The sequence below is a fragment of the Anabrus simplex genome, chromosome 3 (genome assembly GCF_040414725.1).
Source record: "Anabrus simplex isolate iqAnaSimp1 chromosome 3, ASM4041472v1, whole genome shotgun sequence".
Lineage (NCBI taxonomy): Eukaryota > Metazoa > Arthropoda > Insecta > Orthoptera > Tettigoniidae > Anabrus > Anabrus simplex.
In genome coordinates this window covers 99,247,899-99,269,731 of record NC_090267.1, presented here as the reverse complement: position 1 = coordinate 99,269,731, position 21,833 = coordinate 99,247,899, and the positions used below count along the sequence as shown (strand labels likewise).

Here is a 21,833-nt window from a genome sequence, read left to right as displayed (position 1 = left end):
CATGAGCCAGCAAGGAAACCCGCTATTGTGAACGCAAGGATAAATGGACCTGTGTTAATGTTCACTGTTATATCGTCCTGCTGCTGAATACTGTTGAGTTGTTTAGTTGTTCACTGCACGTGACTGAATTGGTCTGTGGAATCGAACCAAAAACAGTCAACATGTATTGTGTAGCCAGTTGCATTTTGTTCAAATCCAGCGGTCTACACACAACTGCTGTACGAGCTGACTGGACTTGGGAAAGTAAGGATTAGTGTCCTAGGTAAAGCAACGGGCTGGACCTGTTACTGTGCTGTAAGAAAGAGGGACTTGTGAATAGACTTGTAATAAGTAAGTGTGGCCATTCATAACTGGTTAGAATTGTGTGTTTAAATATATGTGTGTGCATTTATTAGGTCATACAGAAATAAATTAGAGTAATGAAACAAATGGACTTCTATTCGTAACAATATTTAACACCCACTGGAACACACTGTTCAGTATCATATGAAATAAAAATGTCTACTTCCTGCAATGTCTACTTCCTGCCTGCTCACCTTCACATTGAATTCTGAACATGCTCAAAAATACCTAGTGTAGTGCTTATTGTCTGACAGTTCCAATATTCAAGAACTTGCAGCTAGTTGTTGCATCATGCACAGCAGTTAAATACACCAAATAGTTCAAGTATTCCTGCAAGAAGTCCATACAGTTTAAATCAGGAGAGCATGGCCGCCATACAATGGATCATTTTCTAGCTATCCCAGGTAATGCACATTAAGGTACCTGAAGGACCGAGATGTACAGGAACATCATCAAGCATTAAACTTCAAAACAAACTTATCAGATAAGGTTCCTTATGACTGAGAGTACAAGAAGCAATTGTGTGTGTTAAAGACATACTTAAGAAAGCCGTTCAGACAGCCCATTTGTCATTAGTACGGCCAATACTGTTGTACGGGCTTCCTTCCTGGCACCCTACTACAGTGGAGAACATGACGAAACTAGAGAGAGTTCAACGCCGAGCAGAACGACTAATTACTCAACACGGTCATTTAAATACAGCCAGGTCACAGCCCTCCATAACATCCCTCTGTAAACAAATAGATATTACTTTCCTGAGAAAATCCCTCGCAGATAACATTCATATAAACCCTTTCAACCGCTTACAGCTGAACTATCGTTCCGCTCAAAGAGGTCGAGGTGTGTCCCTTTTCCCTCCATTTGCAAGAACAGCATCATATCAAAGTGGCTTCTTTAGTCGTTCTGCTCGGTTGTGGAATGAACTCCCACCGCAGATAAAAGAACTACCTGCAGAAAAATTTTGTAAAGACGTAAAAAGGATGTATATATAACGAAACCCTCTGTACAAAACATAATTTATCTACTGTGAGAATGTTCAGTATGAGTGGGAGGATGGATGAAAGTTATGGGGTCCCGAGTGATTGAGACGGTAAATGGGTATGAGTGAGCCGGCCTAGCTAAAATATACGTGGGGTTTCTAGAGAGAGAGAGAGAGAGAGAGAGACTCTGTGTGTGTGTGTGTGTGTGTGTGTGTGTGTGTGTGTGTGTGTGTGTGTGTGTGTGTGTGTGTGTGTGTGTGTGTGTGTGTGTGTGTGTGTCGAATGACTTGAATGTTGAACAGGTCTTGTGAGTATTATGTAAATATGCCTATGTAAATACGGTAACTGCATATAAGAACACCATGTAGAATGTAATTGTATATTTGTATATTATAATTTTAAGTGGTGATGGAGGCACTTTTGTGTATGTGGGGCTATGCCCTTTCTCCATTCACCATCCCTAAATTGTAACTACAATTAGTGGAAAATAAATAATAATAATAATAATAATAGGTAAACATAAATTTATTTGAGACAGGGGTACACATGTAACAAGTGTAAGAAGTATCTCAGATTTCACCCCAGCACTTGACATGTTTGAGAGCACTACCCATAATAGCAGCACATAACTTGGTAATTATGCATTTCCAGTTCCACACTGTTAAAACTTTTTCCTTCTCTCTCTCTCTCTCTCTCTCTCTCTCTCTCTCTCTATGAGGAAATAATTCCTGAAGTTTTGCGCATGGGTTTTGTTACACTGTACAGAACCTAAATATTAAGACAATTAGGAAGCAATATTGTGGAATGCAAAATCTGCACAAAACAAACTCAATAATTACCTACATGGATTAAACAATAACTGAATGCAAATGCCTGTTTTACAGATCATCAGACCTCCAAGAATGCTACTTTAACCAGATTTTTAGAACTTATATAGAAATTTAACTTGTAAAAAAAAAAACATGAAAAAGATACATTTGGACCATCTACAACACTTATTTATAGAGGAATGAGAGGCAAGTCAGTTATGTCTTTCTTTCCTGTTAGTAATGAAAATAAGTTAAGGCTTATACCCCATGTGAGGTGAATGAAAAAGGAAATACTTGCACTGTACATAATATATCATTTCCATCTTGATCCATTAAATTTCCAATATTCATACTATTGTGTTGCAGAGTTTCCCATAACAGATCTAAGTGAAATGAAAGTTACTACTTGAACAATGAACAAATAAAAGTTTTCATGAAAATGTTTTTCCTCCCAACAGTGCCCGAATTCTTAACATTTTGCATGTTCTAGGATAATTTTATGAATTTTAACATGAAGAAGAGAGTACAGTATTTAAAAAAAAAGCATGATGGGACCATGCACGTGAAGACAAATTTTCTCAGAAAGACAAGATGAAGAAAGGAAATATATCAATTTAAGAAAATAATCAAGGCCAATAAATGTTATCAGATGATCACCTTTCCTTCTGAGATTGTCTCTGAAAACAGCTATGTTGTGTTTCAGAAAATAAAATTATGCCAGCGACATCTAGGTGCAACCCACATTTGCAGCCTAACAGTGCAAGAGAACTACTGATCAATGTATCCATATAAAAATGTGCAAGGGCAACAGTCAGAGCACAGCAGTATGAACAACAGAGGGGATATTCATACATCTGAAAACATTCTGGAGAGAAACACATTTATGGCAATTATCAAGTTTGTAATAGAAAGCTATATGGTTAGGGGTGACAAATTTTTGCAGTAGTGACTTTATGCAAAATTCCTAAGTAAAGGCTAGTTCTTTTAAATTCATCATGACTTGTGTTTTGAAAACAATATAAAATGCAAAACTATCTCAAACTCAAAAACTTAAACAAAAATGGAACGTAAAGGTGAAACAAACTATTTTTTCTTCGAATAAAACCTTTCAGTATTTCTTTTTTATTTTTCTGGAAACTTAATCGAGGAGTTTATGTCCCCTTGAACCGTCTGCAAATGCTTGTAAGCTCAAATACCCAAAGTAGCTCTGTATGTAATTGGGGTCCTACCAAGACTGTAAATGCTGGAAGTGATAGAACACAAATGGCAGAACAAAATGATTAGGTTCTACAATTTCCTTACCGATTCAAGGACATTATTATTCTGATTTTCCACAAGAAAGCTGTTTTCTATGTTATGCTTTAGCCTACAATAAATTAAATGCACAATTTCATAACACTTGATGTATTTTTATTTTCCTATTAGCTCTATGCAAATGTAATTTTAATTTCACATTAATATTATCAAGAGACATTGCGTAATTATCAGAATTAAATCAAGTTCAATGTTTTTCTTCAAAATACTAGGCTACATGTAAAAATCAATATACTAAATTTCTGATTCCAATATGCTAAAAATGATCACCCCTATATATAGGATTTCTTTCCAGACAATGTCATTCAGACTGAAGGGAAATTGGTCATCTAAAGGAATACCACTTTGGTTATTTCCATGTTTGGTTGTACCAAGGTTTTCAGTGATGATGTTGCACATACAAACACACATTATATGGATACCTCTATACACACCCAGGCCATGCACAAAATTACACAGAAGAGGGGACTATTACAAAAATAACAAGATATGTAAAAGATTAAAGCTGAAAATACATACTGCTGAAATACACAAAAACACAAACCAGTAAAATTTACTTCAGTACTTTGCGAAGCACATATTCTATAAAAAAATATATCCATTAAGACCTCACTTTGTGATATTTCCTTAAAAAGACAATATTCAACTAGAAAATTTCATGAGAATAAAATGCAGTTTACTTCACTACACATATATAACTAACATTAAATGGGAATACATTAAGGTATTAATAATGTGGACTAATTGGTGCTTGACATAGTCTGAAACAACTAAGCCTGTGTACTTTTAACAGAGGGAAAAACACTAATTCAAAAATAATGATTATATGTCCAATACCACTCCCTACAAAATTTTCAAGGGATGCTTTCACCTATGTACGAAAAAGTTCTAACTTCATAGCAATAATTGAAAAGTATACATTTATTATAGAAATTCACAAGGAATCAAAAGCACTAGCATGTACGAGATACAACAAATGAAGTACACACACTTCAAGTATAACTAAATAGCCGAAGTCCTAGGTAAAATGAAAATGTTTGCCATTGGATCCTGCCATGATTACATTCCATTCACTTGCACAAGATCAAGGCTTAAACACCCAATTTGAAACTTCATTATTTATTTTATACATCTCAGTTCAGACCTATGATGACCTAAACATACAGTAGAGTGAAACAACAGAAAATTTACAACATAGAGGGCAATATTCACGACAAGATTATTTCAATGACCTGTGCAGACGACTGAACGGTTAATTTTGTAGGACAGAAAATGACTAGATATATAACAGATATTCTAACAATGTGTTTGATAAAGATGGGTATAATTTAAGCCCTATCAGATTGTGTCTCAACTAATGGGTTTCTGACAAATTCACCTGCATACACCCCAGCGTTAGCAGGTAGGGCCTGACACATCCCACTCTGATGAGTGTAGTGTCAAGTCTAAGATGAAAAGCAGGTTTTACATATCAAACGCCTGAAAAGTCGAACTATTACATTAATAAACGTAACAGGATAATCACAAAAAATCAATTTTAAATGGGCTCAATGTTTAAGGTACCAAGTATGGTGAGTACATTAAAAGAAATATTTCTCAATACATCCTAAATAAAACACAAGTAAGGACTTAATGAATATTGCTGAAAGTCAATATATAGAACATTTGAGTGACTGCTTTCAAAATTATAAGCTAACAAAATTATATGCACTTTTAGATAACTACAGCTTGAGAAATATAATTTAAGTCAACAAACAGAAAATTTTTCCAACAACTGACTTAACCAAACTGAATACACTTGCAGATCAATTTTAGCAGCTAACATACCCCATTTGTTGCAACTTTGAATACTGTGCAAATCTTAACCCTTCGCTAACAAATTTCACATACCACCAGAACAGGAAAAATTCTTCGTGCAATTGAGAAAAATTCTTTCTGTACGTTCAGGAATATGACTGAGGGATTTGGACTTTTCTTATCCTGAAAATATTGTTCATGTTATTCAATTTTCTCTGCTTGACAAAATTTGTGATATTTAAGTAAAATTCAAATTTAATTTTTTCTTTTGTGAAGATGTTATGTAGTTAATTTCTTTTCATTTGAATGGCTAAAGTTTTTAAAATGTGTTATTTTCATATGAATTATGCAATGTAAGTCATGTGAACCTACAAAAATATTCTGCATTGTTAAAACGAATTGTACATGTTGTGCCTTTAACAATAAACTTAATCTCTAAAACCTAAACCTCTAAACCATCAGTCTGCCACTGCACTTGAAGCATCAACATAAGACATTTCAACATACCTGTTTATCCCTCAAAATCGGACACTGGTAAGAACCAGCCAAACTCTTGCCTTGTTTACTTCAACCTACTATGCCTTTACATGCCATACAAAATGAAATTACCTAAATACTTTGATTTGCTATGGCATTATTTTTGCATCCTCAGAACTAACCAACCATGGCTGAACTTTTAGTATACTTCAGGTCACTTGTCCTTTTTTGTACAACATATACTCAAGACTAACATGACTACCATACTTTATTTGTGCAGCATCCATTGGATATAAATGTTGCCAATACAGTCGAAGGGGAAGATGTTCAGAAATTTGGTGGTGGTACTGTTTCAATCCTCAAACGACTCCCACACAAGGATCCAATTAATATGTCGCCTACAGAGCTTCAAGACTTACACTAAATGGCCTGCCAGCAAAATCCATCAACCCAACCTGAGATCTCCCTCTTTCATAGCAAAGATGACCATTCAGAACCATCTTGGGTCGCAGTGCGTTTTGTGAGTTTCATATACACCAGCACCTCCCATGCCACATGGCAGAACATTGGACCAACTGCAGAAAACTTTTTTCAGACACCTGGTAGGGTTAGAATGGAAGACTGTGGTCCCAATGGGTGAAGCATGCTTTTATCTGACTACCAGTTGCCACATTCGGTCGATTAGGTACCCCAACACTGGTGAACACACTGTCTGTTCAGTTGTTTGTCATCTTACAACACTGAGAAACACAGTTTCAAGAGCTACACCAAACAAGAGCAACGTTCTGGTTTAGCATAATAATATTCTGTCTTTGCTAAGATTCTCGATTTAGCATGCAAGTTTTTCAGTAATTTTGGAAGTGAAATGTCCACAATGAAAGTTATTTTGATAAGAAATAGTGCATTCAAAATGGTCTTTTCCCACTACAAAATACAACACCTATATAATCTAGGTAGCATTAAATACATCACTTAAATCACCTTAACTACCTACAGTACTAACTTCTATACACTAACATCTAATCATGTTTTTACATTCTGAAAGAATTACACCAACAAGCTTCTACAGTAATGTATTCCACACAAACTTACCTTTTTATATGCAGGACAAACACTGACCCAAAAAAACACTTAACACGAGCACAGAAATAACAGGAAAAAATTATCCATATTAAGGAATTAAATTTCATTCAGAAAAGAAGAAAAACTTTCAGCAGTCAAAAATAATAAAAACCAGTATGTACAAAGTGCCTGAATTCAGAAACAAGGAACCTTCATAATTAAGTCCTTCAGTTATGGAACTGTATTAGGAAAAAGTCACATCTCAAAAATACAGATTATGAATGTGCTTGCCATTGGAAGACAGAGCTCAGTGCATAAAATACAATCAGGAACTCAGAATGTATTCCTCTAAGCTCCTAGGAAACTAACATGCAAAGACACTACTTGAAAAGCGCTCTGCAAAAATTAACTCAATAAAAAACCTTTGTAATGCTATACTTAAAAATAATTTATAAATAGGAATAAATTATACTACTATATGGTATATATTTTTTATTATCAAGTCTCAAAATTATATAACGTTGTGAAACTAGGCAAACTACTAATGCATACAGAGGCTAGCGACTAATGCTTAAATAGAGCCAAATCCCAATCATATTATTCCTCAAAACAATGTCTGCATAGGTATGTTCACCTCTGAACAATCTCGGATACTAATCTCTAACCTGTTAACAATACCATAGATTGATGTTTTAGTCTAGTATTTTATTTAATGCCCCACAAATTATTACTGAATGACAGCCAAAGAACTTTCTCTGTATTCAGCTTGTGTTGCACACACACACACTCCATGTGCCTCAGGTTAAAAAATTGTGAGGGCAAGTACACAGTACCATATCAGCTGATGGGTTCAAATAAAATCAAATATAAAAAAGAGTGACAAAAATAATAACTGTAACCAGGGTAAGAAGAATGTAGTTCACAGACCACACTAACAGAAGGATTAACTACTGCTGTCCAGTTCGCGACCAATTTTCTCCGCTACCACATTAGTGAGGTCATGTGATCTTCGGGGATCTGCATAGGTTCTTTTCCTTGTCCAATTATACTACTATTGATTTTTGCATACATATATTAATATTACCTTGTATTTTCATCTCCTCTTCGATTTTTTTTTGTGGCTTTACGTCGCACCGACACAGGTAGGTCTTATGGCGACGATGGGATAGGAAAGCCCTAGGAATTGGAAGGACTAGTCGTGGCCTTAATTAAGGTATGAAAATGGGAAACCACGGAAAAAATCTTCAGGGCTGCCGACAGGGCGATTCAAATCCACTATCTCCCAGATGCAAGCTCACAGCAGCGCGCCTCTAACCGCACGGCCAACTCGCCCGTTTCTTCGATTTTTGTCATGGCAGTATTAATGCTGTTTCATGTGTGCACCAAGTGTATGCGTGGAAGAACAGAGAGATATATCAAATACCAGTAGAAAATGGAAGTCTCCTCACAATAATCATATGGAAACAATTGCAAAGTTCAGAAGCATTTGCAGCTTCAAGTAGAAAAGGTTTAAATATCATGGTGTTTCAGCAAGACCAAGTTCACCATTGATACAAAGAGCCACGATGAGAAAGGAAAGGGCTAGGACTGGGAAGAAAGTGGTTGTGGCAATTGTCTGATGTGAAAATGGGAAAACCACGGAAAGCCTCCTTTAGGACAGCTGGTAGTGGTGATCAAAGACCCTATCTCCCAAATGCAAGCTTGCGGCTATATGACCCAACTCAATAACAAATCATTAAGTAAATTTGAGTTGCAATCAACAATGTGGAAATAATCTTTGTCTAAGCCTATAACTTTTAGCTACAACAAAGTAACTGTAATTTTGCAAACACTATTACTTCAGCAAGTAAATGATAAGACATATAATATAAACTATACAAAACAAACCAAACATTCAATATTATAATTTATTTTAAATTTCAGAGCAATCTGGTAATCTAACTGCAAGAAATTACAGTTGAAAACACACAGAAAGAAAAGAAGTTTTAAATCTGTCAACAACAAGGAACCAATGCTCCCAAAGCAAGTCCTCACTCCTTTACTTGCCTACTCACAATCAGAACACCTACATGTAAAGCAACATGTGAAGAACTAACCCAGGCAGATGTCACAATAGCTGCCCAGAATACATTTTTTTAACTAAAGGCTTGAATCTAGATTGCAGAAGTAGTAGCGTTTCCTGTGAACTTCAGATAGCGCAAAACAAACAAACAAACAAACAAACCCAGTCTATGTAATGTCTGCCCCTAAAGATTTATTACAATGAAAATTGCCAGAAAATGATTATTAGAAAGTACAGGGTGAGTGGCTAATAAAAGCACCAAGTACAACTATCAATTAGGATCTTTTCTTCCATAAAGTTCCTGCAAACTTAACTTACCTTTCGTCTAACATGTTTTTGCAACATTATGAAAACATCTTGGTCACCTTATGCTAATTCAAATGAGTTCATTTCCTATTTCTTATCATAACTCCGATGTCTCACAATTCCTTACTTTTGCTTCAGGGTGCCTACCTCTGTAGTTCGTGTAATGGTTAGCACTATCAGTTTTCATCCTCGAAGGCCTGGCTTCAATTCCTGGTAGTCAAAAATTTAAGATTGGCAGGAGGGCTGATATGTGGTTGAAAAGGTAAATGCATTTCACCCCCTTAGGGGTGTGCCTGAAAGAAGTTGCAGCAGTTCACTTTTTTTACTTTACTTACTTCAGGGAACAAAAGAATTCATAACTGTCAATGTTTTATTTTAGAGGGCTAATATATAGGTCATCCCAATAAGAGTTAGTTCTGCTCTGGTTCCACAAATATAGAAAACCCATGAAAAGCACAATATCATCAAGAGAACAAAAGCTGGCTGAAGAGGGCCTGTACACATCTGTAGAAGCTACAAAGCCCTTTGCTTGAATGCCGAAGAGATGTTGCTCAGAGCCCACAAGTTCAGATTCCCATGTTACAAAAAAATTAGTTTTTAAGATGACTGTTTATAATTATTTTGATCATCGGGTCCAACTCTGTAGTCTAGGGAACCAACTGTATATTTCTGAAGCAAAGAGAAGTGCAATTACAATTATAAGAATATCAAGATACGGTACTAGTACCTCTACAGATATCATCAGCAAATAACTACCATTTTATAATATTATTTTTCATTCTTGAACAGTGTGCACATGGTATGTGTCATTTATTCATCTTCCTGAAGGGGGGTTGCATGCTCAAAAAACGTCACCAGAGGATATGTAGTTAAATATATGGAAAAAGAAAGAAAAAATTCTTGGACTACTACTACTGCCACCACCACCACCACCACCACCACCACCACGTTACTGGTTACACTTTCCACTAACTACTTTGATGGTTTTCGGAGATGCTGAGGTGCCAGAATTTTGTCCCACAGGAGTTATTTTACGTGTCTGTAAATCTAACCAACATTGAGGCTGGTGTATTTGAGCACCTTCAATACCACTGGACTGAGCTAGGCCCAAACCTGCCAACTTAGGACAACAAGACTACTAAGATGCACTAAAAAATGAAACAACTGAGGGAGAGAGGCAGTTTCTTCCCCTTAGATTATATACAGTACTAATCAATGGCAAAGAAATAGATCTCTCTCTGGTGGGCAATCTATGGTGAAGTTCTAATTAATTTTGTCAGGTAAACCAGAAATTGTACAACACAGAATACTGAATGGATTTTCTTCATGCCCTTCAAAAATTGGACTATCTCTTGTCGGGTTTGAACCAAAAACATAGCGAAATCTGGACAAGATACATTATGTAAAATGTCCTGTGTGTGTCTGAGAATTTTCAGTAAATTCCCACTGAGCTAGAAGGTGGAAATTTTGCAAATGTACAGTGAAACCTAAGCAAGCAGTGACAATTCGAAAAAAAAAGAAAAGAAAAGAAAAAAAAACCAAAAAAAAAACCCACACCACAACAGAGGAGTAAATATTTTAAAATAATGTTTAATACTAAATCTTGGTTCTTGAGATGGAGTCAGGGATGAGGTGAGATGAATTAATATGGTATTTTTTAATGGCTGGATGCCCTTTTTGACGCCAACCTCAGTCGAGGAGCTAACGAAGATGAAATGAATGATAGCGAATGAAACTGGATAAGGAGGTGGAAGGAATTGGCTGTGGCCTATGAATTGGAACTGTCCCAGCATTTGCCTGGAAGTGAAAATGAGAAGCGATAAAAAAAACCATCCTCAGGACAAATGACAGTGGGGTCTGAACCCACGTCTCCTGAATGCAGAACTTGGCTCCATAGCCGTAGCACGTTAACACACACTTGCCACTCCATTCGGTATTTTAATACATACAGTATTTAACTTAAATATAATCTTGCACTTTTAAACCACTCTAGCATACGCACTTCACCATGCCTCTCCCACTGTTTCCTCTTTATGCCCTGATTTACATTAGCATTCCACTCACTTAAAACGTTATCCTTCAATGTTAAAATAGACTTAATTTAAGTTTGACTTGAAGCCTAGGGAGCCTAGGTCATCATGACCCTTGTCTTTCTTCGGCCAATACCTTCATTTCTGAAGTGTCAGATCCCTTCCATTTTGCCCTCTGATTAGTATTAATGGAGGATGATTTCCCAGCTGTACTTCCTCTTAAAACAATGATCACCATCACCACCACCCTTAGGTTTTCTTCCTAACTGAACACATGTCATCTTTGAATAAGAAACCCCCACGCTCATAATCCTCCTGACCACTGCATGCACCCAGATCTCATCTTACAGAATGTGAGAACGGTACTGTGCTGTTAATCCCAGACAGAATGTGATGAAGGAATTGAGTCACCAGTTCTCTTACTACTGCCTGCTATTTAACCCTGGATTTTTTTTAAGAGATCAGATCAAGAAAATGCCTGGTCATTGGTTGGAAAGAGAGATGGTCCTTGAAAAGGGGTACAAAATGCACTGCCTATATAGGGTTTTGAATCAGGTAAACAGTGTAGTTTTCCTTTTAAATCTTTTAAATACCTAACTGTTGACAGTAGATACATAAATAATGACATATCACTCTGCTTCTATGTCCTACTCATTTGGTCTCGCTTCTCCTCTCATGGCTGTATTGCTCAGCCCCTCACTGCTCGCTTGCTTTGTCTAACTTGCACACACAACCTCCCCACCGGCTGAAGTGCACATAGCAGCCAATCAGCACTCCTCCCACCCACCAGAAAGCTCCCTATGAGGATCAGTGATAGTGTTACAGTGTCAGCCGCTAAATCCCTTCAGTAGTAGTCAGACTTTTGAAGATCGTAAAAAGACCCATTCAGAAATTCCACAACATATGACATTTATACACAAAATATCTCCAATGACACAGTAAGTGTTTACCCTTCCAAATTAATTGAAAACTCTGTCAGAGTTCCAGTTTCTCTGAGTAAAATATAATCTCAAAATTGACAGGCATGCCTATACCCATAATATTAAAGGAAGTTTTTGACAGATTGGGCTGGAGGGAGTCATTACACGGCATTGCCACGTTCCTGCATTCCATGCTCCTTCCCTTTGCTTCCAGCTCACTTTTTCGTTCAGATCGTAGTTTTCTGTTGAACGTAACTCAGAAGTGAGAGGTTTGGCAACTCCAAGCAACAAGAGCTGGCCAACAGGCTTATCTCCATGGCACCCATAGTAGATCCGCCTACATTTCCATGGCAACCATACCCCCTACTTCCTTCTCCCCACCCTGGTAAAAGGTAAACAGACCTCCCTCTAACAACCGTCATAACGCATCTTTCAATATTATGCCTATAGATGGCATCAAATCAAAATACCTGCAAATAGTAGCTGGGGGCTTCTTCTTCTTCTTCTTCTTATTATTATTAACAGCAGATTCTCAAAATACCTCAAAATGTTTTTGTCATTAACTCGTTCATTGTGGACATACTAAACTACAACCACACGGAACACAAAATTTTGTAATATTTTCATCTTGTGCCTTCAGCCATAAAAGTAAAAGTACTGCATATATTAATAGGACGAAGTTCAGGAATGTAACAGTCTTGAAGTTAGGAAAAGGTTTGTAAAAGGATGTGCATGGAGTGTAGGCTTATATGACTGTGAAACATGGATTCTGGGGACTGAAGAAGAGAGGAAACTGAATTCACCGAAGACACGGTACTACAGATGCATGTTGAAAATTAAAATGGACTAATAAGATAACAAATGAAGATTTCAGAAGTATGAGTAAGTAAGAGGGGAAGCCTGTTTAGGGCAACTTCCTGGGCATTTAATGAGACATGAAGGGCTCCTAAATACAATAGAGGGGACATGTGAAAGTGGCAAAAATACTGGAAAGAATATTAGAGAGGAGAATGAGAAGGAAGATAGGAGAGTTACAAGAGCAACAGTATGGCTTTAGAAGTGAAAGATTTACAGTAGACCCAATCTTTAGCATGAGGCAATTAATAGATAAGAATTGGGCATATAGACAGGATCTGGTCATGACATTCATAGATCTAACGAAGACATATGATAGTGTTCCTAGGGAGAAGGTGAGAAAAGAGACTGCATACACAAACTGTAGAAATGGTGCAAGCAATGTACAAGAACTGTGTCAGCAGCGTATAAACTCCATTTAGAAAGACAGAATGGTTTAGAAATGAAACTGGACTAAGACAGGAGTGTGCTGTCGCCTTTTTTCTTTCTAATTGTTATGTATGAAATTCTAAAGGAGACAAAGGAAGATGGGAATAGGGAGATGAAGTTATTACTATTTGGAGATTATATTGTGGTCTGGGGAACAAACAGCAAAGAAGTACAACAACTTGATGCACCGAACAAGAAAACTGAAAAGAATGGTATGAAAATCAGCACAGAGAAAAGCAAGACCAAGATATCATGAGGAAAAGGACAAGAGGAAGGCATTGTAAAAATTGGTCGTCAAAGCCTTGAAATTGTTGACAGTTTCAAATACCTAGGGTATGAATTAATGCAAAATACAAGGCTGAACATGAAGATCAGCAAGTGAAATGAAATACCTAAGAAGTATGATAGGAATGACAAGGAAAGAGATTGAGAAATGAAGATGTGAGAAAGGAAGTCAGAACGTAAAATCTAAATGTGAGAAATGATAGGAGTAAACTGCAGTAAGAATGTTTGTATATGTAAATAGGATGGAGGAAGAAAGAATGCCAAAACAGATGATGGAGATGGCATAAGAGGGAAAGGGAGCGAGAGGGAGACCTAGAACAAATTAGAACGATTCGATAAAGAGGAGTACAAGAAGAAGAGACTTGGATGGGACAAAATGATCGAAGAGGAATCGTGGAAGGAGAGAGGAAGGTGGAGAAGTGCCATAAATGCTCCGACCCAGCAGAAGCTGGATAAGGGGAAAGGGGGAGGAGGATGTGAATGGGAAAAGATCTCTTGGAAGACCACGACTGTGCTATATGGAACAGATTATGAATGATGTGGGATGCCACAGCTAAGAAGAAATAAAAAAGGAAGGTGGAAAAACATGAAGAATGGAGAACTGTAGCCAAATAATCTCTGGACTGATCACCAAAGAAGACAAAAGTAAAGTAGTAATTCAGAAACATATAGAATTTCTTATGTAAATCCACATCATCAGCGATGTCTTCCCATGAGCTAAATTTGAAAAATTGTTCCATAAAATGCCTTTTAAGAAATGTAAATACGAAGGAAAGTCTATGCAATGGCACCCAGCTAGCAGTTATCAAATTACATTACCTGATAAATGCCAAAATTCTCATCCACAAAGGAACCCATGCTTCACTCCAAACTTACAAATCTTGATGAACCATTTATAGTGAAGAGAACAATTTCCAATAAAGCAAGCATTTTTCATTGCCATAAACAAATATAAAGAGCAGACATTACAAATGTGCACCATACTTATTTACCAAAACCTGTTTTGAATCATGGGCAGCTTTATGCAGCACTATTGAGTTTGCAGGCAAAACTGCAAATGAATATATTTGAATACCATAGTTTTTAAAAAATGCTTCCATTTGCTCCTCCAATGTACATTATAATATCTGTCAAATGACTATTCTAGGCACTAACTGACAAAGAAAGGTGTTACTGTTGTGTCTATGTTACTTATTCAGATAACTCTCTAGAATGAGGTAATGAGGTGAGTGAAGTATAAAGATATTTATATTCAAAACACTGTTTCCCTGCTGCAGAGACTTAAAGCTAGAAATTGTTCCACTTTGTAAATCATAATACCACTTCCTATCCATACCAATGTAACTTACTTATTCTGAACAATTCCAATTACACTATTATCCTTCTTCAAAAACTCATACTACTTGTACAATCTTCAATATTACAAATAAATTCCTCACATTAGCCTAAATTATTAGTGTGCGTTTAATATTCTTTCAATGGTTAACAGTTTTGGACGATGATTTAATTTTGCCTTGAGAAGAGATTCTTTAACGTGCCAGCAAATCTACAGATCTTGCATTCGACCATGTGATTCAAACCAATGGTGTCTTTGGTGGTAATAATAGAGCAAATATTAACACAATATTATGCCCATCCTTGTGCGTAAAATATTCAAAGAAAACTCTCTATAAGACAAAGACAGCAGACAAAGTTCATTAAATCATGGTCTCTCTTCCTTCTTCAGAAAATTTGATGTGAATAATGGATCAGGAGTTAAGAGTGGTTCACAACCTTGCATAAGATCACTGAAGTCCAAGAATTCAAAATGATTATTATCAGAAGGTCGGTACAAAGAATTGTCACTAGATGTCACTGCTACAGCAACACAATGCTCATTGTCAAGGAGAGTTTCCTCAAAACACCATTCTGTCTGTTCCTTCCCATCCACGTACAACTTAGTGTCCTTTGTCACTAGACCTACAGCGAGATCATAGGTGTTGATCTTGAAACTAATCCTCTGAAGATTAACAGTTATTCCAGTGCCAGTGGCCTTCACATAACTTTCTTTTAAACACCAGTGTCTATAAAACATTTCCAATTTTTTTCTGTCTTTTGTTCCATAAGATCCATTGATAGTGACCCATTCTTCAGGAGAAAAATGACGAGTCATTAGTCGGAAGAATTCTGATAAGCTTTTGCCTCCTGTGTACTCAATCTTCATGACATCTACTCCCACTTTCTTCTTTCCAACTTCACCTGCCAAAACAGCAAAGTTACCTTGGTGGGAGACATTAAAATCCAACTCTAGCTTTTCATGCTCCTGACAAATGTCTACTAAAAAAGGCTTTCCTTTCACATCCCTGTCAAAGTAGACAGAAGAGTAATTACGATTAGAATAATCAGCAACAAACTTCCGCATAAGCAATCTCCCAATTAACGATGCTTTGGCATCTTTCTGAAATACAAATCTGCCAATACGTGTTTTCTCTTCCTGCTGAATGCATGACGTTGCTATAAGTATTTGATCATCTGTCGGCACCCAAGAAGCTGTATTGAAAGCCCACCGAACGCTGCTGCACAATGAATTCATTTTGACCGAACTTCTTTGCATTCTTCAATGCACAAATATGAAGAATAGTAATTTTGCAGTCCACCAACTTTTACAAATCTTTCTACTTTCACAATGATGCAATTAATAAATGGACCTCTTGACAGTGACTCCAAAGAATGTCAGCACCTTTCAGTTGCCAGCACCTGCAGCAAAAGAAAAGGCTCAGCATCACTGAGGAGGTACTGTGGTCCACTTAAGAAATACAAGCCAAAATAATATATATAACGAGGAAGAAAATTTTCAACAGAACCAGTGTATATTCCCACGTAAAAACCATTTTGGACTTTCAGAAGTCATTCAATGAACATGTAAAATAATTTACAAGGACAAGGATTTTAAGGTGAAAGGAATCACTGATATTAATAAAACATATTCACTGTAACAACAAAAATAGCCGGCCTCTCCATCTTTGATTAAGGAGTTGGCTACTCCTTGCCCCAGAGGCAAAGATCATTATGCGAGTATACAGGGCAAGTCACTTAACATCAACTCCGGCAATATTTCTTAAAGTACCGAGCAAGTTGACCATGCGGTTAGCATCGCGTAGCTGTGGGCCAAGGCTGCTACCTTCCCAATGCTAGCCCTTTCCCATCCTTGCATCACCGAAAACCTATGACGTGTTAGTGTGAATTTAAACCCTAACAGAACAAAAATCTTAAAGTTGAAAAACAACTTTTGCAGACAGAACGTTAGCAGAGGGCCTCATGAAAATGGATACAATTAATTTAAAATGTATGGAAATATAATTTTCAACACCAACTTACACATTTTAAAATGTAAATCCCCTATTTTCTTTAGTATACTGGTAACTGTAAGCAGGATAAAAAAGATTAATAATGGTGTTTGTCAAAATGTAATACATTACTTCAATCCCGAATAATTATTGTAATGTAAAGTTGACAAGTTGACACTTGAAAATACCTCTGAAAATAATTTGTGTGTTGTAACAAACATGATCCATGACCAGAGAGGAGCACACAGCTACAATGCTTCCAATTTTGGCCATAATGTTGTGTAGGTTTTAGTTGTTCATCCAGTGTTATGAGACTTTCATCCAACAGAAAAGACTGTGAGGCTTACACTGGTTCAGTGTGAGAAAGTACTGTGATGAATTTGCCCTACAACAGACTGTGATCTTTTGAAGTACAGTACAAAAAAACCTCTCTATAACTGACACCATCGGGACCAAAAAATGCGACCATTGTACAGGGGTATCCACTTGAAAGAGGGTATAGAACAGGTACCATTTAAAAACAAGTAGGAACACAATAATCCATGTACTGTATGTGACGAAAACTCTTGTAAATCAGTGTATAGTACTGTACAGTAGACTGTACTATATGTTTGCAATGCACTGTACTCACATGAAAAAGTTGCAGATGTGCTGCTGTATTTGTGATGTATGAAAGACACAAGAACACTTCTAATAATAATAATAATAATAATAATAATATCGAATTTACGTCCCACTAACTACTTTTTTGGCTTTTGGAGATGCCGAGATGCCAAAATTTAGTCCCCCAGGAGTTCTTTTTATGTGCCGGTAGATCTACCGAAACAAGGCTGACGTATTTGAGCCCCTTCAAATACCACCGGACTGAGTCAGGATCGAACCTGCCTAGTTGGGGTAAGAAGGCCAGCGCCTGAACCGCCTGAGTCACTCAGACCAGCAAGGAAACTTCTATGGAAACTGCTACTGAACACACTGTACACTATTACTGCACACCATGTTAAATTTAAGATTAACATTTGAGTTCTTGAAACTTTGAAGCAATATGAACACGAACACAATAAGTGAATATATTTGTCAATTTTAGATCATGTGGCTATAGATGACCTAGGTTTCGGGTCAAAACTAGTCCCACGAAGTGTGATGTTTACACAGATAGGCCCTACATCAATAAAGTGTATTCATTAGGTGGATTTTCTTTTTCATTCTAATTGTATGTACATGTACCAATCTACAGTGAAACGGCATATGGCTATTAGTGCCGGGCGAGTCCAAGAACATGTTTGGCTCGTCAGGTGCAGGTCTGTTGATTTGACGCGCATGGGCGACCTGCGCATCGTGATGAGGATGAAATAATGAAGGCGACACGTACATCCAGCCCCCGTGCCAGTGGAATTAACCAATGATGGTTAAAATTTTCGACCCTGCCGGGAATCAAACCCAGGACCCCTGTGACCACAGCCGAGCATGGTAACCATTTAGCCATGGGGCCAGACACCAATCAATAAAACACTTAACATTTGAAAGAATCCTTAACGTTCGTTTGGTTTGTACACTTTGATTTAGTAATGATATTTTCACTATGTGCAATTACATGTTGTGTCAAATTCACACCTTCTTTCATTGTTTTGTGTATAACAGAATTTTTTCTGTAGCTTAAAGCCCAGAGCCTCAGTCTACGAGGTTAATGGCAGCATAAAATCTCCATATTTTCTTCAATGTCGGTATCAGCATCGCCTCCCAGGCTGCTTTCATCAGAAATCTATATTTTTGTCCTTTCCTTGGACTGACTGAAGAATAATTTTCAATTAATTTGTTGAGAAGGAAGCCATATTTTCCATTGTCGACTTGGTTAATGTAATATTAAAAGCTTTTCAGCCAGTCGAAAACACCAATTATAACACATTCTCAGATTCTGCCAAATCACTTTAAATCATGCGCATATATGCACAATATTGTTTACATTGCTTAAACTTGTCAATGATCGAGACTTGGCGATTTTATGAACAGGTAATAAGAAAATAATGATTATAGCAGTCCTCCACTCTCAATTATTAACTTACAGAAATTACTTATCAAAGCTTGTCTCTTACCTTCAGCCACTGTTTCCAGACTCCTCCAGTCCAGATGTTCTAGCAGAACAAAACATGTCATTGTTTGTTTAATAGTGTGTATTTTTTTTAAAGTATGTAGGCTAATAGTATTGTGTGTTATAATTAGTGTTTTCGACAAACTGAAAAGTCGACATTGGAAAATTGGGCTTCCTCCTTAAAAAATTATTCAGTCAGGCAAATTACGAAGCAAAAAAACGCAAATCAGTCTAGACTCAGTTGCTGGAGGTAACAGAATATCGCAAATAATACCATTTGCTTATCTTTTAACAAAATCCTACATGGTAGCCTATCTATTCTTTAGTCAATGGAATAATGCAACTTTTTTCTTGGCTCAAACAATCTCAAATAGTCTCCAATCCAGTGGTGTATGATGAGATCAAGGCGTGAGCTACCACTAGACTTAGGTTACCCCTTTTCGATAGTTGGTTTAGTGAACGTGAAGCCTTCAGTATTTTGAGCTGTAGCCAATAGCCAACGGAGAAGCCTGTTGTGTTGTGAAAGCAGCTTCACGAGCCACTGCTACTGTCAATTCCGGGACTCAACATCTGATCAGTGGAGACGAAATCCTAAGGTTTAGCAAATTAAAGTCCAGTTTTGTCGCTAAATGGACAGAATGCTTGCCTTTGATCCGATGGCCCCGGTTCAATTTTCAGAATCAACTCCCTCAAACTATCAATTCCCCTGGCTTGGGGACTGGGTGTTTATGATGTATTCGCCATTCATTTTATCCTAAGCCTAAACAGATGCCATGCACCATTGTTGTTATTATTATTATTATATTACATAAAGATGTTGAATTTTACAGCGGTCGTACCCATCGTTCACAGGTTAATTAGCTTCCTCGGGAGATCAGTGGTGGTGTCTGACCCATGATCACCAACCAACAAAAGAGAACACTAAACCTGAAAGAATGCATTTCATTTTAGGAGATCTACCTATAAAAAGAAAACTATACTACTCGTATAACAGGAGCTCTGCAGTTTCTTCCTTCAAGGATGTAGAAGTAAACGGGAGTGAAATACCAGCACTCTGCTATCTGTATTACGCCAGACATATGGCGGAACGAAGCCTAGCATAGCTATCACCCTGGTTCCAGCACCTATCAGACATACGTCAGCAAGTCACTTGAAGTGGGTCGAGGGGAGAGGGACGAGAGTCTGGGCTGCAATATCAGTCTCCGATGCTTAGCTCTCAGAAATCTGTGAGGTTTTTTCTCATTGCTTTTAAGTTTTGTAAATGGAACAATGTGTCAGAGGCTTACATTATAATGTACTTTAGACTTCCATCATTCTCAACTGAGGTCTGGGCTTCACCGATAGCCTTGGTAGCCCTCAGTATATGCCACTGCTACAATCCTTTTATATTTGGTGTGTACAGAGACTAAGTTTCTAATATTTTAAGAGTGTATGATATTCAGGAAGGTGGACATACCATATGCATTACGATACCATAGTCATACTACATTATTTTTACAATCTAGCATTCCCATTAAGAAAAAAATACAATAGGCATAAAACCAATTCAATACACACAACAAAATGGAGTAAAATGGACTACATACGGATGTCATCACACTAACAAACAGCCTGCATTTTCAAAATTAGACATAGAAATAATTTACAAAGGTGGAAATTACCGAAACTGTTATTCATGAACTCTAGCCTCCTACCATAACATATCTCAACATCTAAATACTCTAAAATAAAATCAGGTGAAAATGGTAATACATTACATATTAAACTGACCAGTAATTGAAACTGGTACCAATGCACATCAAAGAATTAGGTTTCAATATTAAGGCAAATCCTACCATTCAACCTGGCATTGTTAGCCCCGCGTTCGTGAAGAGACGACGTCGCCTTAACTACAGCATGATCCAACAGCGGTTCGTAGCATTCATAGTACTCTGAAAAAAATAAGTGATATTAAATATGAAGTGCACTTATACAGGTTAAGGTGTGTATGTATCCAACCACCCTGCCATTTATGTATACAATAATTCAAGTGCTTTATACCATACTAATGGGGAAGGTTATGCCACACTTCAGCAAGATCCACCACAATCCTAAAAGTTGTCAGTGATATGTACTAACTAACCTTAATTAAATACGCCATGATGACTGGGGCTTGGTCTATGAATCATTATCATTAGAATATTGCGGAAGTAACATAAGAACTGGAAACAATAAGTGAACTATTTTAAAAATTCTCACCTCCATTCGAAGAATAAACTGACAGGATGTAAGTCAGAACCGCTAAGTACTTGCTGGCGTCCATTATTTATGTAAACATTACCGCCGTTACACCCTAACTCTGTCAAAAACAATTGACTGCAAATTTCCACACCTTTATATCAAACTACAATCTCATTGGCTCCGTAAGTTACAGTAGTTATACCTCCCGTTCCTATGAGTAAAGAATCGACTCTCGAAGTGCAAATGAGAGTAAACTATCGATAGTCAGCCGCTGGAAAAAAGAAGCTGTAATATCAATATAAAAAATAAAATTACGACTGAATTGGTCCTCTAAGGAAAAATATAAGACATGGTTTGTTATCGCGGGAAATAATTAATCTCTTATACTTTCAAGATTATCGCTGCCAATAAATTCAGCGACTTTGCTGCAAGTTTTTCTGAAATGAAACGAAATGGCGTATGGCCTTTAGTGCCGGGAGTGTCCGAGGACATGTTTGGCTTGCCAGTTGACGTCCATATAATATTGTAAAACT

At 37.1% G+C, this 21,833-nt stretch overlaps 2 protein-coding genes across 2 annotated transcripts in view; both read right to left on the bottom strand.

Moving 5' to 3' along the window:
• Positions 1-21,456, bottom strand: part of Nrx-IV (neurexin-4) — a 283,385-nt gene extending 261,929 nt beyond the window's left edge. The window contains exons 1-2 of the mRNA XM_067142634.2: positions 21,319-21,456; positions 20,916-21,011 (exon numbers count right to left, since the gene is read on the bottom strand). Coding sequence (XP_066998735.1) covers positions 20,916-21,011; positions 21,319-21,382 — 160 coding nt within the window. The 5' untranslated portion in view covers positions 21,383-21,456. The remainder of the gene's footprint in view (positions 1-20,915; positions 21,012-21,318) is intronic.
• On the bottom strand, positions 13,603-16,394 carry LOC136866026 (L-aminoadipate-semialdehyde dehydrogenase-phosphopantetheinyl transferase). Its single transcript, XM_067142635.2, has one exon. It carries the CDS (start codon positions 16,259-16,261, stop codon positions 15,371-15,373), a length of 891 nt encoding a protein of 296 aa, XP_066998736.2. The 5' UTR covers positions 16,262-16,394; the 3' UTR covers positions 13,603-15,370.
• Positions 21,457-21,833: the final 377 nt, after the last annotated feature.